At 37.4% G+C, this 25,452-nt stretch overlaps 1 protein-coding gene and 1 long non-coding RNA gene across 3 annotated transcripts; one reads left to right on the top strand and one right to left on the bottom strand.

Moving 5' to 3' along the window:
* The first annotated feature begins 16,278 nt into the window (after positions 1-16,278).
* On the top strand, positions 16,279-20,034 carry LOC113349755. Its single transcript, XR_003360351.1, has 3 exons — positions 16,279-16,600; positions 19,476-19,535; positions 19,664-20,034. It is a non-coding gene; the product is annotated as an uncharacterized LOC113349755 (long non-coding RNA).
* Positions 20,035-20,632: 598 nt separating this feature from the next.
* Positions 20,633-22,517, bottom strand: LOC113349754. 2 transcript variants are annotated; one of them, XM_026593784.1, is made up of 4 exons: positions 22,296-22,517; positions 21,540-22,170; positions 21,296-21,451; positions 20,633-21,083 (listed from the first exon to the last, which is right to left on the bottom strand). In XM_026593784.1, the coding sequence occupies exons 1-4, from the start codon at positions 22,310-22,312 to the stop codon at positions 21,045-21,047; spliced, it is 843 nt and encodes a 280-aa protein (XP_026449569.1). In that variant the 5' UTR covers positions 22,313-22,517; the 3' UTR covers positions 20,633-21,044. The 2 variants fall into 2 exon arrangements, with proteins under 2 accessions (XP_026449569.1, XP_026449570.1); XM_026593785.1 differs by having other exon boundaries at positions 22,325-22,516.
* Between the last annotated feature and the right edge of the window lie 2,935 nt (positions 22,518-25,452).

Raw genomic sequence — 25,452 nt, 5'->3', positions numbered from 1 at the left:
ACCGGATACCATGTGACGCTAGAAGTTTCAAAAGTGCAACACAAAAGTTTCTCCCATACCCCCAAACTTAAATCTAACATTGTCCTCAATGTTCTAAAGATGAAATTAAAAGCATGAACAAGGAGAAACTATTACCACTGGGGGGAAAAGAAATAAGGAAGGATATTACCGTATCACATGAACGCGGGAGCCTCCCAGTAAATGCTAAATTTATAGTCATTAGCTAGACATCAAATGCCTCTAGAAGAATTTTCACCTTCCAAAGTCGTATACCAATAGTCGAAACAATTGTGGGTCCATAAGACCAAATAGAACTGCCACGAATAGGAGACAAATGCTCAAGATCAGAAAAATGAGCAGATAGAGCACAACCTGATCTAAAGTTTCTCGCAAGACAACTGGATTTATCTGAGGTGCCCACTTGGGCTTCATATGAGTGTCTCGGCAAACAGATTCATCCGAAAAACGGGTCTCTAACATATGGATTTTCTCCTGGACAGTATCAGGAGGATCAGGTTGTGGAGTCTGAATAGACTCAAGCGATACCTCAGATGCACTAGGCTTGAGTCCCAAGTTAGGGACTTCTACTGGGGATAATTGACAATCTCTACCCCCAAATTTAGGGTAATCACTATTCTCCGTAAGACCTTTAACTATGGCTTGAATTTTCGGATCCGGAGAGTATTTAAAATACTCTAGAGCTTCTTCTAGTTCACTACTCCCAAACTTAGAGTTTTGGGTGTCTCTAGATAAACTATTCACAATATTCCTAATTTCTAGACCATCTGGTTCCTGAAAAAGGTCAATTGCTTTCTCTGAGTTATAATCAGGTGGTTCATCCTCTAAATTCTTTTGAGGTATACTAGCTATAGGACTTATATGTTTCATATCCTCTATTGTCATCCCTAAAGTTTCCTTATTGTGTTGAAGCACGGTTACTGGCCTAATCTCATGATCACTATCCAAATCGGAAGTTATAGGCAAAATCTCAGATGGGCCTACAAATGCATAATTGGGGTCCAACTTAGGAGGATCTTTAGGCTCTTCGAAATAAGGGCTTAAGGTAGATTCGGTAGCTAGTAATGGTTCAAACCTAGATTTCCATCTATCGGTATCTAACATAGGAATAGAATCCAACAGAGCATTTACTTGTTCAATGTTTCTATTATCGTCAAAATCCATGCTAAAACGGGCTAGACAACTCTCCAATGGATCTTCCGATTCGGTGTTTGGTACAGACTTCGGAACTAAGGTTCCTATCATGTTGACCTCTTCAATGCACGTGTCATCTAGCTCAGAATGTAGCTTATTGACATTAAATTATTCAACTCAATAGTCATATTACCAAAAGATAGATTCATAATACCATTTCGACAGTTAATGATCGCATTGGATGTAGCTAAAAACGGGCGACCTAAAATCACTGGTATTTGGTTCTCTGGGTCAGGGACAGGTTGGGTATCTAGGATAACAAAATCCACTGGATAAATAAACTTGTCAACCTCTATGAGAACATCCTCGATCACACCACGAGGAATTTTAACGGACCTATCAGCTAACTGAAGTGTTATCTGGGTAGGTTTCATCTCACCAAGTCCTAGCTTAAGGTACACATGGTATGGAAGTAAGTTCACACTGGCTCCTAAGTCAAGCAACGCTTTCTCAACACGGTATTTACCTATTGTACAAGCAATGGTAGGGGACCCTGGGTCTTTATACTTAGGAGTAGTGGTATTCTGAATAATAGAACTCACATGACTAGCTATGAAGGCTTTCTTCTGGACACTGAGCTTACGCTTTCGCGTACACAAGTCCTTAAGGAACTTGGCATAAGAGGGAATCTGCCTAATTGCATCTAATAATGGAAGGTTGATATTAACCTGCTTAAAAACCTCCAATATATCATTAAAGTTGGACTCCCTCTTAGTCGGAACTAGCAGCTGGGGAAACGGGGCTCTGGGAACAAAGCCGGGCTAACAGGACCCTCATTGGTCTCTTTGGAGACTCTATCAGTCTCCTCATTTTCTGGCTCAGCAGGGTGAACTACAGCATGTTCACTATCAGGCATGGAAACCTTGTTGTCAACTTTCTTTCCACTCCTAGGGTTGTGACAGCATTCACATGATTGTACGATTTCTCTCCTTGGGGTTAGGATCAGTATGACTAGGGAACCTTCCATTTTCTCTCTCACTTATAAACTTAGCTATTTGTCCTACTTGAAGTTCTAACTTGGCAAGACTCTGGGAAGTATTCTTCAATTCCTGCCTAGTTTCTTGTTGAAAGCTCATGTGGTTCTTTGATAGCATGTCATGGTTACTTACTAACATAGTGATAGCTTCCTCTAAGGTAGAGATCTTTTTCTCAGAAGTGTTCTGAAACTGGGTTTGACCTGAAGAATTCTTAAAACCAAAACCTGGGGGAGGCTGAGAATTGCTAGACTGGCCTTGACTCTGGCCCTTAGACCAAGAGAAATTAGGATGGTTTCTCCAACCAGGGTTGTAGGTTTCTGAGTATGGGTCAAACTTCTGACGGTTCTCAAACCTAGCATTGTTTAGACAGCATGGGCTTGTTCTTCACTAACTGACCTTCCCAAAATGAATTATCGGGCTCTATTCCACAACTAGAGACTTGAGAGGCTCTATTAGGTTCAACAAGGGACCTATTTTTAGACTGATTCATTCCAAAGCTTCTAACCTTCTAGATAAAGCAGCAAACTTAGCATCTGAACCAAAACTTGTATCTACCACATTGGTGCTACTTCTATTGACCAAGAGTCTTTTAGGGGGTTCAACACAAGATTCCCACTGTTGGGATTTTTCAGCGATAGCTCCTAAGAAGGTAAAAGCATCTTCAGCATTTTTACTAGTGAACTCACCAGCGCACATAGACTCAACCATGGCTTTGGTCGAATAGTCCAAACCATATAAATAATCTGTACAAGTTTCATATTATCAAATCCATGGTGAGGACACTGGATAGAGATCATTGAATCTCTCTAAAAACCTATAAAGAGACTCTCCCTCTTGTTGCACACTAGCACTAATTTTCTGCCTAACAGCTGCAGTTTTATGCTTAGGGTAGAACTTCATATAGAAGGCAGCGATAAGTTCCTGCCATGTTTCTATGGATTCAGATGGTAGGTTGTTCAGCCAGGTCTTGGCTTTGTCTCTCAAAGAAAAGGGAAACATCTTAAGTTTCAAGACTTCATCAGTAAGGTCTTTTATTCTAATTGTCCCACAATTTCCTCAAAGTCCCTAATATGAAATAAGGGTTCTCATCATCTTTCCTAAGAATATAGGGATCATCTGAAGAATACTAGGTTTTATCTCAAAATTAGCCGTAGTGGCTGGCAATTTAATGCATGAAGCTCGGTTGGTCCTAGTTGGGAACATGTAATCTTTCAAAGTTGCCATCGTTGGCACAAATGGAGTACTAGGGGTATTTTCACTCAGAGATAAATTCTCAAAACTGAAGTTTCCAAAAACAGGGCTCTCAAAGAAGAGTCTTCGAGCTCCCTGCTTAAATCAGAAGAACTACTAGGTTTTTCGCTAATCAATCGACCTAGAGTATCTCTTTTCCAAGCCCTAACAAAATCGGGCATACACTAAAAAGAATTCAAAAAGAAATAAATAAAAATCCTAACAGGAAGGTTCTAGCAATCACACAGCAGGCTGACTCGACTTTACCACAGCAAACCTAAAGATTTCTAGCAAACAACAAGCATGATGGCTCCACTTAGATTGTTTCTAGACCAGCTTCTAATCCTTCGAAAGGGAATTCGTTACAATTTAAGCAAACCCCTCTGGAATCAATCCGAGTTAAAGCAAGTTGAATCGAGGCGAGGGAAGCTCAGTGGAGCTTTGATACCCAAAACCTCACCGATCCAATGCGGCGCAGTCACGCATTCAACTCGCAGAAACCGTCAAGAACTTCGAGGTGTGCTTAAAAGAGTAACCAATATTTTTCGAATGATTGTCCTGTTAAGCTCGATACCCTATAGGTCTCTTTCTAGTCCAAATTTTAGGCTTAGGTTCGCTTTAGGTTTCGTTTTCCTAAGGCGGGCAAGAAGGGAGCGGTGATGAAATCCGAACCCTTATCTTGTTTAGGCCAGGCCTTGCCCTTTACTAGGAATATAAAAACAGTCCGGTTCGTCCTCAAACAATTATCACCTTAAGGAATACAGTAACCCGCTTGCAGGAGATTCGCGAGTGTTTCGATTGGACTTACCTCCCGTACCAGACGGGGATGAACCGTTGAAGTCGACTCGGGCCACGACTCCTATGTCATGTGCGAACCCGGGGCCGAGACGATATCGTAATCGTCGTCCTTCCCTGAACAGTTTGTATTTAAGGGTACCCTTCCGTAGGGTATAAAAATAAAAATAAAAATGTCCAAATTAATGTCCAAAGTCCAAAATAAAAAAAAAAAAAAAAGAAAGTCTAAAAAAAAAAACAAAAATCTCTCTTTTTTTTCTCTCTTTTACAAAAAAAGAAAATCTTCTTCTTTCGCTCCTTTAGCTTTGCTTTTCGCTCCCAAACTTTAAGTAAATCACCACAAGCTTTGGCAAAATTGTCTTTCGCTCCAATCTTCAAAAATCTGCAAGGAAACAAAAAAAACCAAAACGTAAAGAAGAACAAAAATATAATAAAATAAAAAAAAATAAATCTAAAAAATGCTACTAAACACAAATCCGCGTCGGCGGCGCCAAAAATTGATGGTTTTCAAATGATGTTGTAGTGGTAAAAACTGGGTCTTTTCAGACTTGTGAAGAAAACAATTTTTATAGATTTAAATTAAACAAGCAACTAAATAAAATAATTCAAATTTTGTAGAAAAATACCAACTAGGATTCCACCATTGACCAATAAATAGTAACTCTAATATATTCATGCAATTCTATCTTTAAAATAATTCTAATATTTGCCTCAAATATTCTTGAAGTAATAGTTGTAATCAAAGAGTATAAAACATCAAAAGTATTTAAAACCCAGCATGCTTCATCAAATTAATTCACAACTATTCAATAAGAACTAATATTTCAATTCAATCCCATGCAAATAATCAAATAATAATATTGCAAATAAATAGTAAAATTAGAATTATACCAATTAATGTGGAACAATGGCTTCCTCCGTTTCCTTGGCTAATGGGTTTAGCTCCTCATCCCAAAAACACACTCACAAGATAACTTCATGGCTAAAATAGGTGTTTTTATTGATGATTATATGATGAAATAGGAATTAGCAACGCTGTAGAAGTGTTACAGCGTCACTGTTACAAATGGTGTAAATGCTGAGAAGAAACGATAGAACCAAAGTGCTGTAAATAGCGACACAGGGTGTTCTTACAAAGGGTGTAAGCTGCTGGAAAGAACGATACAAGTCGTGTGCTGTAAACAGCGACACATCGTGTTCGCTGTTGGAACTGTTGAAGAACGACACTTCTGAAGTGTCTGTTCTTCGTGTTCTTCACGGCTTCAAGAACAGCAGCAACAGCAGAACTGTTTGGTCTTCAATCGATTCTCCACGGCTCTCCTGGGATCTAAACTCTCTACTAAGGATTTCTAAAAACTTTCCTATGACTCGACCCAACACTTATATAGCTACCAAACCCCCAAAAATCTCGAGTGAATCCGACTTCTTCTTTTTTTTCTCTTCTCTGCGCTGTTGAGAGAATATCTATCCTGTCATCTCCCTGTACGCGTTTGTTAGCTATAAACTTTCCCCAAGACTCTCCCAGGACTTGAATAATACTATAGAGAGTCTATCCAGCGTGAGACTCGCCCAAAACTCTCTCAAAAATTCTTTGAAACTTCAACAGAAAGTATGTGTCCCTGTTTGGACTTCGTGTGATTTTTCCGACTTATCCAGCCCAATTGGCTGGGTCTAGACGATTTAAACAGGCCCCTTATGTCTTGTAGAGCCCATACATACCAAATACACCCATTGAATCGCTCTAAAACAGCTCCAAGATCGAACACAAAATCTGCCAGTTCTTGCATGCATTTTCCCGCCATTTTTTCAGTTTGAAACTATGAAGATGACCTCCCCTTATCCAGTTCGAGAGTCCCTTTAGCACATGACCTGAAATGGGGTGCCCCTTATCCAACTTAGTGGTGCCTTTCGTAATTCTTCCGGGATGTTTTCCGCACTTCTTTGGGGTTCCTCCGGGGTATTTATGGGGTACTTCCGGTACACTTCTGGGGCGCTTCCGGTACACTATCAACGGAGGTCCAAACGCCACATTTTTAGCCAATTTCGCCGCAAAGCCTTATTTTTCCAAAAACACCTACAAATAAATAAAATAACCAAATAAGTACAAATTCGAGCACTAACAATGTATACAATTAATATATACTAGACACATAAATGCGTCTATCACTGGGTCTACGAACTTTCCGTTCTTTTGCTGGGCCTGGTCTCGCCCTTTCCATCCCCCAGTCCGATGTTTATCGAACTAAGTTGATATGTTGTTGGATAGCCCCGCTCATTGGGCTGGCACCTGAGGGTTCTGTGGTTCTACCACATTTGCCCCTCTACTAGTTCCTTTCACCAACTTATCGTAAGTACCATCTTGAAGCTCTTCCAAGGCTATGTAATCCTCTTTGATTTCTCTTAACCTCCCTAAATTCTTTGGAATGGTTTCGTACATGCGTACGAATATAGGGTTTGTCTTCCTAAGACTATTTTTGAAGTCCAAGATTGCGTAAGCTTCAGGGACTTTTCCAATCTCGGCACATAGTTTTCTCCATCGTGTTACCAGGGAGCGGAGTGACTCGTTTGGCCCTCGGGATATCTGGAACAACGCGTCAACTTCGGGTCGGACTATGCTATTATGAATATATGTTTCTAGAAACAACTCAGATAGGTGAGCAAATGACTTAATTGAGCCTTTAGGAAATTTGTTGAACCACATCAGGGCTTCGTCTCTCAGACTAGCAGGAAAAAACTTACACAACACTATATCGTAATGATCCCATTGGGTTAATGTCATGCTATAAGTCCTTAGGTGCTCGATCGCATCTCCAGTTCTGGTGAACGGAGTTGTGAACGTCGGTAGGGAGCATTTCCTTGGAAATGAAATTTTAATAGGTTTTCAGACAAGGGGGATTGTCCCGCTTCTTGCATGACATCCGCCATCTTCTTTCTTTCTAGATTTCCTATGGCTTCTTTGTACATGGCCTCGAGCCTACTGAGTCGGGCCTGCAACTAATCATCGTTTCGCCTCGTTTCGGCCTTCTTCTTTCTTCCGTGAGCCCTCTTGGGAGAGAAAGAGATTTCATGGTTGTGATACCTTGATCGCTCCGAGTCCTCGTCCGATTGTTCAGTATATGATAAAATCTTAGAACGAGTTGACTTCGAGGTCTCCCCTCGCTTGGGATTAGCAGCTGCGAGATTCTCGGCCTCATAGTTGGTTTTGACTTCGGAGATTCTATTCTTGTCTCTCCTGTGCTTGGGATCAACGTCTGATGACCCCTCGGATGGGCTATCCTCCTGGTTGAGAACGCCCCTGCTTCCCTTGGGAAAGTGATCCGTTGTTTCCTCGTTCGAGGTGTCAGGGATATTGATTAGTTCATCGTCCTTCAAGTTTTCAAAAGGGTTTTCCCCCTAGGAGATCTCCTCAACAGTAGCGAGTGGTACCTTCTTCTTTGCTTTACGTTTCAGCCTGCGGTTTCTCCGTTCTAGCCTCCTGTTCCGTTTTTCTAATATTTTCATTCTCTCATCCTGAGCATCTTGTGCTTTCAGGATGGCTGCGATAGTAGCATTGGCATCGCCGAGGTTGGAAGGTTCGTCCTTCCTGGCCTCATTATTTGTTGTTCGCCTTGGCAAACGGTCCAACCCTCCTGGTTGGGTTAGATGGACGTCATCATGCCTCTCGAAGGGGTTTCCCTCGCCTTCGGAGCTAGAATTGTGAGTTAGTCCTTCCCGATACTGGTCATCGGGCTGTCCCTTTCCTGGGATCTCATTGTTTATCATGGTCTCTCCTGGCTCCATGTCATCTAGTCCCCCTGGATGGGCTCTACCATTCCCTCCTTGGCTTGTGCGAGCAGATTGTCGCGTCACCATGACCTTCCCTGCAGTATATGCAATAATACTTAATTTTTCTCTTCTTTCATAAAAGTGGGATCCTAGATTTGCAGGTCATGTGCAATTACTAAGTCATAGTTCAGACTTGACAGTTCAGTACAGGAAGACTTTACAGTAAATTTTGGAGACATGTGAAAAATGTCAAAACATTCCCTAGTTGCACAAGGCATCAATGATGAAGGAAAGGTGTTTTATCAGTTCCCTTTTTTTCGAGAAGCATACCTCCTTCATTACGTCATACCTTTTATAGGGAAGAGAGCAAATTATGACGATTTGAGCATATCTTCCCATTTTAGGAAATATTTCTCATCATCTTTTAACTTGGATCTTGGACAAACTTTTGAGTTTGATGAATAATTATGTACTCATTAACTCTTCTTATTGACTTAGAGTTAGGTTTCTAAGAAGAAATTTGTAGGTTATTTTGAGTTCCTTTAAGGATGAAGAACAACTAGCTCTTTCAACTTTCACATGAAGATATTTTCTTCCATGAAGTCTACTGATTATCATTCCTCTTTCCGACTCTTTCATGGAGGATATTGCTTGAGTGACGAAGTATTAAAAACTCCATTTTCACTCTGATCTTCAACTCTCCTGAGTACCTTAAGAAAGATATTGGAAGCTGCTGCTAGACGAAAAATCTAATAGAAAACTAGCGAAAAACTGTAGATATGTTGATTTTGAGGTTCTTCTAGACTCCACAGATCGTGTAGACCATATTTGAGTCCGATCTCTACTCATGCATCTTAACAGAAATCTACCCGGTAGTATGAAAAACTACTTTTCTCATGGAGATTATTAAATCAATATAGAGTTGTTACTAGGGAGGTAGAATAAATCTTCATACCTCCCTGTTTCTAGCGCCAAAATATAGTTGCATCTTTTCAGATGACTGCACCCAAGTAAGATTTAAGAATAAAAACTACTAAAACATACAAGGTTCAAGATGAACAACATGTAAAGAGCATGAAAAGTAAATATTAACACAAGCATATAACGTGGTTCGGCCATGAAGACCTACATCCACGGGAAAGAAGATGTTTTATTTATTAATTATAAGGTCTTACCCTTGAAAGAGCTACAAATCTCACTTAGATTCCTTACTCTATCTATCTAGATCTCTCTCAGGAATTTTGTGTAGAAAGACTATCTAATAATACATAAGTTGTCCATCTCCTTCTACATGGGCTGGTATTTATAGGGAAATTAGGCTCGTGGAGGCTTGGTCGTCCGAGCTGGTGGAGCTATCGTACATCGCCCTTGCTGCTTCGGACTGGTTCTACACTATCCCTCATGATGTCTTGCTTGGTTCTCCCTCCGAGTTGTCTCGCTCTCCTCCAGATCGTGTAGCCCTATTTTGGAGAACCTCGTGCTCCATCACTTTTGGGATGTAGTATAGGTCGTCCGAGTCTCCTGTCACGATGTAGATCTGCCCACATCTTCGCCCTTATCTTTCATTAAATGCGGTCCTTCTTTTTAGACTTGACCGTCTGAGCGGATTAGACTACTCCTTACATGCGTCGTTCATGTGACGTTGTATCAGGTGTCTCGATTCAGACAAACTCACCTTTTTAGAGTATGATTCGATGCTCCTATATCATCATCTTATTGTGGATTCACCCCTTAGGATGTTGACACATAGCCGTCGGGTATTTTACCCCCACAACTAAAGTCCAGACCGAAGTTAGTTTGTAGTAGACTAGTGTCTGTAGCGACTTAATACAGTGTAGCGTTCAATCTGGACTAGGTCCCGGGGTTTTTCTGCATTTGCGGTTTCCTCGTTAACAAAATTTCTGGTCTCTGTGTTATTTCTATTCCGCATTATATTTTGTTATATAATTGAAATATCGCAGGTTGTGCGTTGTATCGATCAATAGTGAAATCCAACCTTTGGTTGTTGATTGGATATTGATTGATCCTTGGATATTGGTCTTTGGTACCATCCAAGTTTATCTCTCTTGTATTTAATCGAGACTCGCAGATTGCTTGAGTAAGATTTAAATCAAGAGATAGAGATATTAACTCCTTGATATACTTTTTATTAATATTGAGTCTGACTGTCTAGTTGATTCTCTTAAAAGTATATTAGAGTTAGTCCATACAGATTGCTAATCGAAATATTGGGTGAGGTTGTTAGACCCCCGTATTTTCAGATTTGATTCACTCGAATCATTTTATGAACATTATAGCTACGGTTTGCAAAATATTGGTTAGGCCAGTACGCGTACGGGTACGCATACCACTTTACAATTCCAAACTCCAGCAGAAATTCACGTAACTTGAACTTCCGCCAGTACGCGCACATACTTAGTTCCCGGACTTCCAACAACCAACCAGTACGTGTACGGGTACGCATGCCATGGTTTCCGGTTTTGGACTTTCCACAAATGTAAATACACACTATGTTTATTTCTAGTCATGGTTACATGTTTTAAACCCTCATTTCAACCATTGAAACATTCTTGGAAGACGACAATAGCTGTCTCACATAAACTATTAGCTTTAAAGCAATTTTCAAGTGATCGAATGATCAATACGAAACATTCCGAGTCTACATCAAATGATTGTCTCACAAAAATCATGTAAGATGTTACAATGCGATTTTCACATGATCATCTTTTGATTTTCGTCAAGAATAAAATATGAATTTGGTTAAAGCGAAAGCTTACCAACACACATTTTGAGAAATAGATAAGCGAGATAAACTCGGCTCGAAATATCAAATGTGTATAATTGAAGTCTATATAACAATACGACTTTTTGTCTCAAATAGAAGATAGAGTAGATAGACTTTTGAATGATAGATGAGTTCAAGTATCCACATACCTTTTGTTGATGAAGATCCACAAGTTCCCTTGAGTAGTTCTTCGTATTCATTCGACGAACGTCGTGAAGTCTAAAGCTCAACTACACTTACTATCCTAATCCGATACTTAGCTAAAAATATACTACAATTCAAGACTTATAGTTTTGGAAACTAAACTTGATAAACAAGCTTGAGATAGAAACGCTTGCGAGTTCGACCGAGCAGTGCTCTAACACCAGTAGAGTCAATGCTTAACATTCTCATAAGAATTCAGATAATGCTCGTCGATAAACATTGAATCAATTACCACTTTACCAGAAACAATCATGTCAATTTGTTATAATTCTAGTTTTTATTTTATTTTTCACACCTTGCATCACTTGGAAAAGTATCCATAAGTCTGATACTTTTTGTGGCGGTGATTGTTTGTGGAGGGAAATTAATACTACTTTGATGATAATGATATTCACATGTTGATCTCGTTCGAAATTCATAACGAGAAGATTCACTACCAAGTACTCTAATAAACTAATTTGAGAGGGGTCAAGTGGGGTATACAAGTCCGCCACTGTTGGGCTTGTCTCTTTTTATATAAGAAATGATGGAACTTTAATTAAGGAACTCCTAGTTAAAATTAGTCTAAAATTAAATAACTTTTATAAATACATAAATTCTAAAAATAAATAGTTACCTAAAATAATAATTAAAGATAAAAATATAAATCCTAAGGATGTCCTACATGAGGCCTGCAATTCTGAAGAGAACTCATCTCAAATTAATAAAGTACCGTGAAACCATATGAAAATGCAGTCATTCGGCGATTTCACCATAGTATTTCCATGATTTTCTTTTCCTTCACAATAACTCTTTTTACAAATCACTGTTATGGTTATTGTTTTGGTTTGTTTAATGTTAGAATTTCACTTGTTATGTCAGAAAATTTAGAGTACATGTAGGGTGTTTACTCGTTTAACTAGGGTAAACATGTTCAGTTAAAACTCCAGGTAAACATGAATTTGGTTGTGTTTTCAATTGATTTTTGTTGAAGGAAGAGCAAAAAGTGATCCTAGGAAAATGAAAATCGTAGTCGATTCACTAACCGGACCGATTATTAAAATAAATTTTGACTCGTACAAATTTTCCCTTCACACACTCCAGTCACATGCTTACAGACCAAACTAAACTCACAAAATCAAGTTTCCTTTAAGTTGCTTCTTTCGTGTTATCTTCTACTTTTAAGCCCTAACAGTGGAAATATATATTTCACCACGATCATGATGTGCCTATAAGTGATCAGGATTCTTAGTGTTCACGGGTATTTCTATATTCACGTTTGTGCAAATAGCAAATCCACATTTTGTGAAAACCATGTTATCCTGAACTGTGACCATTACTAGTTGTTACAAAAGGTAAAAGGTGCTTCTTGCATGCTTTCTTGAACCTCTGATGGTTCTTCCATTTACCCAACCACAATCTATACAGAAAATGACCCAAAACAAGCAAAAGAAAATTCTTAATCAAATGAATAAAAAACCGAATTAGTTCTAATATATAATAAATTACTAAGATAAGTCATGACTTAAGAATTAGGGTTTAGCATTTTTTTGGCTTTTAGTGAAAATAACAATATGCGATTTTGATTTTATTTCAATGAATTTTTCGTTTCCAAAATATACTTTAGGTTAATTAACATAGGTTACGTTAATTAGTGTGATTAGAGTAAAGGATTGTTTGGGCAAAAAAATTTGAAAAATTGTCTCGATGTTCAAATCGACCTAGTTAACGAGTCAACTACGATTTTCGCTCTCTTCGAATCACTTTTTTCTCTCCCTTTAACAAAAATCTTTCAATAAGTGGGTCTACTTCCTAGATCGTAGGATCTAGTGGGAATTAAGTGTTTGACCCTGTTCCAACTCCTTCTTATTCTTGTGGCCTTGGGCTTAGAGCCCATTTAAAAATTCTTTAACTCATTTTATTGAAATCAACAACCTAAAAACTCAATATCATATGTCACTCCAGAATACAAGTAGGACTGGTGGAGCTTACTCTCCCTCCTATTGGCTGGTGAGCATAACTGCGCGCTCTCATTGGCTCGGAGAAAAACCATTTCTATTCGTCGGATGAAATTTCGTGAAATATGGTGCATTGATTTAACAACGTGCGGTGTAGATTGGGTGGGTGGTTGGTACACACTCGACGAACGGTCCTCATTATTTGATATGTCTAACCACTAGATGGCCAAGATCTTTGATTCGACTGCCTAAAATTATTACGTATAATTACACCAAATTTACATGATTTTTTAAAATCACGACCGTGTAATTTTTCTAAAAGAATACTATATTAATTACAGGTATTTATGATAAAAATCAAAAAAAAAAAAAAAAAACTACTACACTAATTTCGGCCATTTATGATTAAAATCCAAGAAATCTGAGGAAACATATCAAAAAAAAAAGATTGATATTTTTTGAATCGTTTTTAAGGTAAAAAATCTAAGAAAATATTTATATTCTTTCACCATAGTATTTCCATGATTTTCTTTTCCTTCACAATAAATCTTTTTACAAATCATTGTTATGGTTATTGCTTTGGTTTATTTAAATGTTAGAATTTCACTTGTTATGTCAGTAAATTTAGAGTATATGTAGGGTGTTTACTTTTTCAACTAGGGTGGACGTGTTCAATTAAAAGTCCAGGTAAATAGGAATTTAGTTGTGTTTTGAATTAGTGGGTCTACTTCCTAGATCGTAGAATTGTAACAACCCTCAAGTTCGTCAACGCTATCAGACCAGTCAAGAGATGAATTAATCGCTAATGATTTGATTAGTTAACGTAAATCTTAATTATTAGACTTTATAGTGACTAATCAAAGAGATTTTAGATCTATAATGCTTATATTATAGCAAATAATCAAAGAAATTTTGAAATAACAACTGATTGCATGATTGCAGGAGGAAACTAAACAAGATATGTAAGCATTTTCCTAGGGCCCTAAGCGTCCAAGGGTTTATAGTGCATTTGGGAATCTCTCTAATCTGAGAAAACATTTTGTTCATTTTGTATTAAATTAGGCTTTTGCCATATATTGAAAAGTGAACCCATGTATGTTGTTTGAGTTGTTGTGATGAAAGAAAAAAGAAGAAACATAACCGATCTGAAAAGAAGAAAATGACAAAATAAAAAGGAATGCAAAAATTTTATGTCCGCAAACATTGCGGGGAAGATGAAGAAGATAGAGTTTTTTTACCCACGTCATGTAGGGTTGCTGGTATTTCAGCAGGGTTGCTGATATCATTAGTAAGGGTTATATTTAGTCACTGCCTAGTTGACCGTCAAAGTCAATATTTAACCATCCTTTATTTATTTTATCTAATTTGTATTAAATTAAACATACTTCTTAATGAATCGTTGGAAAAAACTATATAGAACCGACTCCTCACATTTCTTTAACAGTATTTCTGGACAGACCGTCCAAAAACTACTCCAAAACTGCCATGTGAGAGGATGAGTGGGATCCGCCTTCAGGGAATTAGCGAGGGGCAAATGTGTCTTAACGGTTTTGGGTTATTTGGAGAATAGTTTGTTAACACTTTTTGTTTATTTAAATAGAACGATTTTTTGGGGACCATGGTTTTTTTTTTGGGGACCATGGTTTTATTTTAGGTAAAGGCATTAGAAGTAATTTTAGGACACCCCATATCTAGTTATTTATTTAATACCTAATCTACCCTCTTAATTAATTTTACGTTATGGTTAGTGAATGATTTAGTTAAAAATAATTAGTGAGATTAAATTAAAAGATGGGTTTATTATTAGTTGAGTAGAATTATTGAGAGAGTAGAGTTAGAGAAGATGAAGGAGAAAAACATGGAAAATAAATTTTTTTTCCAATTCACTAAGTTTGAGTATTCAAATGATGAAAACTCATCTGATTCTTCATCTCCATCCTCTCCTAGAATATTTGTTAATCTTCAAAATGATCCGGATTTGAACTGGATTTTGAACAGTTCGGTTACTTTATATGAAGAACAAGTAACCGAACTCATCTGAAGCTGTAGTTCGGTTGCCCCATGAGATAAACAAGTAACCGAACTCATCTGAAAGTGTAGTTCGGTTACTTGTTCCAAACACGCAGGTTACCGAACTCTCAAATAATAGAATTTCTAGGAGTTACAGCGTTATGTTCGGTTAGTTCTCAACTAGCCGAACTTTGGTGTACAAAGTTCGGTTGGTTCGCAAACTGCATGCATTTTTGATCTAACCGAACTTTACGTAATATAAGAGTATATAAGTTTACAAAGTTCGGTTCTTTCGCAAACTTGAACCTAACAGATAACCAACCGAACTCTGAGTTCGGTTTCTGCGATAAAATTGTGAAGTTACCGAACTTAACAAACAAAAAAATGTGAAGTTCCAGCGTCTATTGGCTAAGTTCGGTTACTTTGTAGTTTTAAAAGTTTTTGCGAACAAACCGAACTCTATTGGCTAAGTTCGGTTATTTTGGAACTCAACATAGTGGCCACAACAACACAGTTAGGTTAGGCTGGATTTGTTTTTTTCGGTTCTAAGGGTGGAGTTCGGTTACTTTGTAGTTTTAAAATTTTTTGCGAAACAACCGAACAGAGAGTTCGGTGACTTAGTTTTAAATCCAATAGAACCGAACTGTTCTTCGTGTTCTTCATTTTCAAGAAGTTCGATTAGTAAACTAGGGTTTTTTGGAAAATCGGCCTAACCGAACATGACTCTGTAACTCCTATTAAAACCCTATTTTGATGATTTCTATTCGATTGAAGCAATCAAAATCATATTAAAGTGAAGGGTTTGTTGGAAAATACCTCCGGAGTGGTCCCATGGAAGAATCAGGTTGCGGATGGCGTATTTTATACTCGATAAAATTATTATGTAACCGAACTTAATTGTGATTGCATTGATGTTGTTACATTTCTTAAATAGGCGGTGGTGGTGGTGGTGGTGGTGGGAGGAGGTGGTGGTGGTAATCGGTGGTTGGTGGTGGTGATAATCGGAGGTGGTGGTGGTGGTAATCCGAGGTGGTAGGCGGTTGTGGTGGTGGTGGTAATCGGTGGTTGGTGGTGTGTGATAATCGGAGGTGGTGGTGGCGGTAATAGGTGGTGGTGGGCGGTGGTGGTGGGAGGAGGTGGTGGTTATATATATATAGGTGTTATTAGGTTGGTTTTAAATTAAATTAGGTTAAGGGTATGTTAGTCATTTCAACATTTTATGTCACCCCATATCACTATAGAGAAATTGGCCTAATAAAATCATGGTCCCCTCCAAAAAACCATGGTACCTAAAAAATTATTCTTTAAATAGTGGAGCCCAGAAATGACCCCCGCAAACTCCAACCGGGCTTAGCCCACCTCCACGTGAGGAGCTGTTTTCATGTGGTTTTATCCCAAGGTTTGTTTAAAATTTTGTTCTTTGAAGAAAAGCAATTGTCTTCTTCCACCGTATCTTGTTTCTCTGATCAATAATCTTCTTACTCTGCTGTTTGTTTTCTTTCTTGCCTCAATTTCAATCCACTTCGGATCCATTGGTACCTGAATCAGCCCACAATTTGTTTAGAACTTGAATTATAAAATACCCAAGATATAGTGTCGTTCCCAGAATCGGAAACCACTTTTAATCTTCTTCAAGCTCCATCGATGATCATCACCATCAATGGAAGACACCACTAGTAATTGAGGTATTTTTCTTTTGAATTTGATGAATTTATTTTGTTAAAATCTTGATGCGGGTTTGTGTAAAAAAAAATACTTGTTTTAGAGGTTATTAAGGAAATTGGATAGAAAGTCAATTAGGGGAAATTTCCTTAGACAAGCTTCTCAAATCATAATGGTGGTTGGGTGCTTGGGACATAAATTTTAATTTTTATCTGACAATTCTAAAATAAGCACCCCAAGCACATTGTTGATTTTGCTTAGCCTAACCCCTGCTATTTTGGAAGCATCATATCTCTATCGAATAATTGATGATGAATTTCTTAATCGATAATATGGCATGTTGTCACCTGCGCACTGCCGATGCAGTAGGAGTTGGTTTCAGGAAAGAATGTGGATAAACTAGAATGCCTGATTCCATAAATCAGCTTTGGTCATACATTTTCTCAATAATCTTAGCTCATTTTGGTTTTGTAGTCTTATATATAGAGCTGTATAACTTATTCGGCTGAATATCGTCAAGTCAAGAATTTAGCTTGATCAAGATGAAAAGAGTGGAGGGGTCATTCCTTCACCAAGGCAAGTTGATGAATTTATTAACCTTGCCGGTTACCTGGTCCATCTAATGTTCTTCATTCTGGTAACCACCAACCCATATACTGGGACTAATAGGAAAAATGGTTTGGAGCTAATCGTGGAAAGGATGGATAGAGCTCTGGCCAACAATGGATGATTTGAGGTCTACCCTTTGGCTTTGGTTTACCATTTAACTACTTTTGGTAGTGACCATGCACCTATACGTACTGCTCACCAGTGCTAAAAACATTAATTCTTCTAGGAAGCCATTCAGATTCAATAAGTATCTGCTTAGAGTGATAAGAGTGGGGATGTTATTTATAATTAGTGGTCTCATGCTATACAAGGCTCTCATGCATCTAGACATTCTAAATCAAACAAGGAAAAGTGATGCACAATCTTATCAACAGAACCGTGTAAGGTCGATGTAAGATTCAAGATACACTGATACAGCTTTAGGTATATGAAGGAAATCAAGGTGAACCTACCCCCGGCAGGATTTTGTTGAATACATCCATCACCTCTCTCTTTGTCATTTTGGTACTTAGGGAAGGTCTGCCAGTAATCCATGATCACTGCCTATTCCACGCATTCGGAAGTCGTATTTCACTAATCGAGTTACTCATAATGTGGAGACATTTGTTAGTTGGGGCAACCCAGATTCCAGAAACAAGCAAGACTTCTTCTATAATTGAATCATCAGAGGGAAATATATAATAGGAATAAAAAAGGTATAAAAAGGTATGGAGTTAATAGCAAAAGGGTGAAATGCTTTACATGAAACTGACAGAGTCATTGATTACACGTACAAACCCCATCCTTTATGCAGAGTAAGGGAAAAAAGAAAAAAAACTTTTCTTTTCTTTTATACATCAAATTTGGGTTTTTATTAGGTTTTATCGGTGTTATATACTATCACTGTTTCTTAAACTTGTATGTATCAGACTGCAAAGGTAAATTTTGAATTTGCCTCCCGGAGTGGATAATTCATACACCCACACAAGTACCTAGGACATGAAAAGCCATGCAAGTAACCCTAATGGTTTTTTTTTTCTCTCTACCGCATATCATCGGGGGAAAACATGATCAAGTGAATGAGATATGAATTTCTGCCTCTGGGTCTTTTCTGATTACTCATTTTCACAGTGGAGCTCCTCTACTAGCAGAAGCTGGAGACATGGGTGATGCACAATATGAGTTGGGTCACCGGTTGAAGTTAGGTTCTTCTGTTGCTTTGATACAGTGACTATATTCCAACTTTTGATTCATTTTCATCGATTGTCATCCCCATGCAGCTTTACAGCCTGAATTTGCTGCTCTTGTGTGAATTAGAGAGAAGGCCACATAGTTTGTGAGGGAGCACATAGATTGTAAGGGAGCATGGGTATATTTGATTGTAATCTGTGTTGCACCTATGAAATATAGGACAAAAAGAGCTGCCATCACGTCTAGAACTGCTAAGGTGTACTGCCCTTTAATCTATTTGTTTGTGCGGGAGTGCAAATAACCATCAACTGTTAGCATAACTCCTATAAGGTAAGGCATTTTTCTCTTTGGAATTATGCAGATTTTAACCAAACACACTGTAGTATCAGTAGTTAATGTCGAGGACCTAGAACAATCATAAACAAGGTAATGATGTCCACTCAGGTGAGAAATAGAAAGGCAACCATCATATATGCTGATTAACTTAACTTTCTAAAAAACCCATTAGAGAAAAGGCATTAGTGCTGAGTGCTGACATCTCTTATGTTGGGTGGGATACCAGTTGATTGCTGCCTACTTTGCCAACTAATCTCAATTTTGGAGGCATCAATATATCTTGTCTTGGTAATTCATGAAGCACACTTGCTATTTGTAGTTTTCAAGTTGGTTTTGATTACTGGGATTTTGTTTGTACTTTCTGTGAGCTATGTCGTCATGCCGCATGATTTTCTCATCTTCTTTATGTGGTGGAGTTGGAATCCAGCAATGTGCAGGATTATTTTTGAGTCACGTACTCACGTTACCATTCTCATGGAATTTTCCTTTGCCATTTTGACTTTGTTGATAAATATTAAGCATGATGTACCTTCAGTCAAGAACCCAAATCCAGGAGTTGGATTCCTTGGTTTGCAATGTGGATTAGAGGTTGATTTGTAATGTTCTCCAGGTTCTGGCTCCAAATATATGAATACATCATATAGATATCGAGTATATACCAAAACCAGCAGTCTAATTTAGGTGGTGTTATATTATAGGCCTTTAGCACACTATAAAGCTTCAATGTATCATTTACATTTGTTTATTAATTCCTTATTTTTTCCTTTGGTTTGGGTGTGATAGAAATCTTATGTCCAATTGGAACAACAAGTTGTTCATTACATGGAGAAAGCCATTGAACAGGTATGCGTCTTTCTTCAGTTCACAAATCATTGATAAAACTTCTTCCGGGATGATATTGAGCTTTCATATAATTCTCCCACTAAACTTCTTCTACAAATCATTGTACTACATAATTGTTGTGTTGTTAGGTGCTAAAGTTCCATAAGCTATAAGAAGTTTCAATGCAAGAAGTAATCCCTCCTCCAAAATAGTGACGAAGAATGACCACTCCCAACAAGGACCCAATGGAGTTGACAAAAGAACAACTTGAAATCACAGTGAAAGCAGGATGCAGTCTTGGGCTAAAATGGTTGAAAATACTCCTAGATGCAAGCTCAATAATGCGATGTATATACTCTTTTGCATAGATTTCTAGATGGCATCCTGATTTATAAACCTGAGGAGATGGAACAGAAAGTTGTGGGTTATTCTTCATTTCTTTTTATGTCTTTTATATTCTTTTATACTACATATAATACTGATCACATTAAAAGATAAAAATAATTAGTTTTTTTTTTTTTTGAAATAAAAGGCTATATTAAAAGAAAAACTATTAACAGAAGATGTTCATAGACCCAAAGAGTGGAAGGATACTAGTTCATTGCAGTCGCTATATTATCCTCCCAATAACTTAAAACTTGCAATAATCAATAACAATTAGAAGTTGCCCTATCTTTGCACAATAAATAGATAATAATCTGCTTAATGAGATTAATCATTTCCTCTTTTTCCATGAAAACCTTCCAACCATGAATCAACATTGGAAATTCAGCTGGCATTACCCATGCTACCTGAACAGAATCCAGAAAATAAGGGAACCTCGTTCATAATTCATCCCCTATGTCGAAGTTGCAAAAATAAAACAAAACAACCTACAAGACCTCTCTACGCCAAGCCTTGTGAGTTATGACCGTATTCCAGTATTCCCCTTATAGTTGTACCTGATGCTGCAGATTCTTTAGAGTTGGAAGGTGGCATAAGAATAAGCCACAGCCACATAATTAGAGTAATAAGCTCCCTAAGCTAAATGAACAGAGAGCTTCCAATTTAAATTTAGAATGAGTCACCGAGCGACTCCCTGTATAAGCTATGCAATTCAGATTTAGCTAGATTAAGACTTTCAAAATGGGTTTCAATTGATTCATTTTCAAAAACTAAAACATCTGATTTCATTACAAAGACTGTAACTTTCATATATACACCCTAATCCACAAACTGGATTAGGGTTTATATACTCTAATCCACAAACTGAAACCAAGAGTCAAAGAAACCTAAAAACTGAAAAATATACACCGATCTTTTCTCAATCTTCATCATCAGACTGATACCATCAACCTAGGCAAAATAGGAAGCCATTGAAAACATCACCACCATTGTGAACAGCTCCTTTCTGATCAGACACTTCCAAAATACTTAAACCCTAATCTGGATCACCTTCCCTCTTGACCGTGATCAGACACTTCCAAAATACTTGAACCTTAATCTGGATTACCTGCCCTCTTGACCGCATTTGTCCCATTACACACGTAGTTAAACCTTGGAGGTAGTTGGACCACCAACCGCTTGATTCTGTAGAAACCGTTGAAATGCTTCATTAGAAAAGTACTGATGTGTGTTACTTAAACACTCTAAATCAATGCTCTTAAAGATTTGAAGTGTCAGACAGATATGATCCTAAATCAAAGTGTTCTCTTTGCTGCAACAAATGATTTATATACTAAAACTGTTGTTCATTCAAAGATACATACATAACAATTAATAGTTGAACAACTAAAACATACCTGGGGGTGGATTCTGATGAGAGAAGACAGGCGGCTGATGAGGGTAGCCAATTTCAATCGATATAGGGGGATATCAAGCTTGGTACTTCTGATGTTCAAATAATCGGAAAACTGCAGAACTCGGCTTGCTTCACGCTTGCATTTCTCATCCAAGACCTGAAAAAAAAAAAAAAACCCAATTGTTCTGTATTAAAAGTGAATATGTATATACTGCAACAAAGACAATACAAAAGAGGCTGCGCACCATATATTCTTCTCTTATTTCTTGGATGTACTTTTTCTTGTCTCTCTTTCTCCTCAGTAAGGTGTAGTCTTGAAGGTTCAAGGCAGAGGACCTCTTCCTTTGAGACTCTTCCTCATCTCGAAGGTTGAAGGCAGAGGACCTCTTCCTCTTCCTTTGAGGCTCTTCCTCTTGTTTCTTTTCGAAAAAAGGATAGCAGGACCTCTTTGTATCAAATATGTAGTCTTCAATTTCATCTCTGCATGTAAAGTCGCATACACACTCTTCCAACCACTCAACATGAGATTTAGAAATATAACCACGGACATCCAATATATCCCAAATGAGTAATTTCATTTGGAACAAATTCAAGAAAGCCAGTTTTTTCTTAAGAAAGGTTTCCTTGATAAGGTCATCAGAGTCGTGCCATTCGTAGGAGAGCTTTGAATCGAGTTCTTTAAGAGTCTTCAGAACAGCACTTAAAGAATCTTTGGTAGGACACCATTTTTTGTCAACCACTCCATTTAAAGCCTTGATGTAATCAGATAATACAGCACTTACAAATTTGAGATATGCATCAATAACCATCACTTTCAAGGTTGACCCAGTAGATCCCCACTTATTAATTACATGTTCCATTTCAAATTGGGAACGCCTGAGAAAAGAAAAATAAATTTTGTCAATAATCTCAACCTCAAAAAGTAAAAGTTGGTATTTAAGACATGAAAACCTAATTCTGAATCAGTCATGCTAAACTTAGATAGTAGAAGACAGACTGACAAACTAATAGTCTTCATAACTATGTGTACCAATATATAATCAGGTTTCCTACATCACATTCAATTCCATGCTTAGATCCCCTTCATAAAAAAAAATGAAAAAAAAAAACGAATAAAAATCCATGAAATAAATATGCCAGCTTTCTCTTCAAGTTCCGTAATTTTCTTATCCATATCTTCCTCTGATCACTCGCTGATAAAACTTCAATCCTTGAGAGAAGGAACCAGAAAACTCTGGCCTGGTCGGAGAAGGATATATATAGGAATAATAAGGTTATGTAGTATGTGGTTTTAGATCGACCACGTATACGTTATGCAGACACGTGGATTGGTAACAAAAATTGTTGATTAGGAATATTCTTTTTACAGTGGCCTATACCAAATCATGTATCGCGATTCGTGAACAGAGAAAGCTAATCAATATTCACTCAATAATAATTAACTTTTTTTTTTTAACACGCTCAGCTGGTCAATAATAATGTAGTGTTAGATTACATTGGGCTTTTCTCTTTTATATAAGAGACATGGAACTCCTTGTTTAAATTATTCTAAAATTAATTAACTTCTATAAATACATAATTTCTAAAAATAAATAGTTACCTAAAATAATAATTGATGATAAAAATATAAATCCTAAGAATATCCTACATGAGTCCTGCCATTCCGACGAGAACTCATCTCAAATTAATAAAGTACCGTGAGACCATCCGAAAATGCGTTCATTCGGCGATTTCACCTTAGTATTTCCATGATTTTATTTTCCTTCACAATAACTCTTTTTACCACTCACTGTTATGGACCTCCTTTTGCTTTACCAGAACCTTGATTACTCTGGTTAGTGAGGAAAAATCAATACATGAGAAGAAATTTTACATGAATAAAAACCCAAGAAGGGGGAGTTCTACTAGAATTGTATACTATGTATGAAACTATAGTTTGTCGTAGTGCAATATGTGAATGAAAAGTATCAAAACAGAAACCTCTTGTGCAGGTGAGAAGGAGCTCCGCTGCTGTAATGAATATTCACTGTACAGCAAAAATTGATGTTCAAAACCTAGAAACGCTTCACAAATGCTTAACATCTAGGTTACCTACCGAACTAAGGTAAGACAGAGAAAACACGTTCTACAAGTTGAGACAAAGAACATACTACTTGCCTTTCTTGACCCGCAACCCTGTACTTATGAACAAGAAGGCATTAGCTCATTGAGGTAGCTGGGAAACATTATATGAATCAGCTTCCTCCAGAGTTACAAATTCTGCAAGAAAAATTAAAAACATTTGATACCATTAGAAAATTGGCCTTTCAAACAATCCTTTAGGCCTTTAGTCATATGTAGAATAGTAACTTCATGCATTGTCATACATATTAAATCTTCCTGAAACATAACCTAGTACATTACCAGATATGCACTCCAAGTGCCATATACCTAGTTCATCAAAATTGTGACCAAGAAGCGGAAGCTGGAGTCTTAAACCTTGTAATCCACCTTTTGCTGACGACATAGGAAATCGCAACTTGGTTTGACCTTACAGTGCATCACTGGAAGGCCCTCCATGAACCTAGGACTCAACTTGAATTTGTCGCCAAATTTCATACAATTTAGAGATTGCTGTCACTAGAAAAACACTGAAAACTACCCAGACCTAAAAAAGATGGAATTACAAAAAAGATCAGGCATCCCTATAACTATTATGTGTAAGCACATCTAGTCAGTTCTAATGGTTTCTAATGATACAAGTAAATGATGTGAGGCAGCCTAGTACATCAGAACTAAGAAAACCATAACCAAACACATAATGACCTATGCACACTCAGAAAAAAGGGGTAAACAATGAAAAATGAATAACACAACCGATGCGTTTCTTAGAAGTAAAGTGATAGAATAATGCAATTAAACAGAATGGATACCAAAATGATTATGCCCCTGCATCAACAACACAACGGAGCCTGAGAGATAATGAACACCAAAATGATTAGCGCAGGGCACAATGAAAGATGAATGGGGTTGTGGATGTATATCGAAATTGAGCTTCAACACATAACTACATAAGACAAGGTGTTGATTTCTGGTATTTCCTCACTGAGAGACCAATAAGCTAGTACTTCAATTTAACCACTAACTGGTCGCTCTTAATTTATCTCATCTTTGTTTTCAAGTTTCACATCAAAAGCCTACCAAAACCTCGGAAGAAATCACAACTGAACTCTGTCTTGTAGCTTAAGCTAAACACTCTAAGTCTAGGAATTCTCACTGAAGTTAACTCTACCTTTGCAGGCGTTGAGCATTCCACAAATTTACCATATGTTCAATCAATCCGCTAAAGAAAGCAAACATATTTTGGGCAATATCATGCATTTAGGTTAGTTAATGTAAATCCAATTTCTAAAAACCCAATGTTATAATAATCCAGACAACACCCAATTCGCATAGCATGAAATCTGAGAGACTTTAGACAATCTTAAAGCAACAAAAAAAAAAAGAAAACCAACTTGTAATTGATCAAGTTCAGCAAAATTAGACGATTTGGGAGATCAAAATTAAACGCCTAATTCCTTGATTGACTGAGATTCAATCCTCTAATTCCTTCAACCTAGATAGATCGGTATTTGGGAGACAAAAACTAAACGGATTTGAGTTCAACAGATATAAAGGAAGAAAGATGATCGAGTTCTTCAGGTGTGTAATGGTTGAAAGAGTTGTGTCGGGTGTGGTTTCGGTCCTTAGAAGATTTGGGAAAATAGCCAAGTTAGGTTACGGTTCCCATATCATTTTGGTTCCAGGATATAAGTTGTTCTCAGGTTCTGGAACTGAAATTGGTTCCAAACAAAAGATTTATAAAATCCTATAATTTTATTTTACATTTTCTAAATTTTAAAATAAATCAATGTGTTAGCTATGTAAAATTGTGTTACTACTAAAAATGACAAAGAGTTATAAAAATGGGGTGGATTTTGGTATACATGGATTTTGGGTAGGAATATTAGTAATAGTGATTTAGTGTAAAATGTGTTAGGGGTGTATAACTAATGATCTCACACTTTCAATAGTTATTTAGTTTTTATGAATTAATTCCAAATTATGGTAACTATTTCTTAATTTGCTAACTTTTTATATGAGTTGCTAGATCTATAATAGATTATTAGAGTTACCAAA

Source organism: Papaver somniferum, chromosome 2 (genome assembly GCF_003573695.1).
Source record: "Papaver somniferum cultivar HN1 chromosome 2, ASM357369v1, whole genome shotgun sequence".
NCBI classification, from domain to species: domain Eukaryota; kingdom Viridiplantae; phylum Streptophyta; class Magnoliopsida; order Ranunculales; family Papaveraceae; genus Papaver; species Papaver somniferum.
This window is presented reverse-complemented; position numbering and strand designations above follow the sequence as displayed.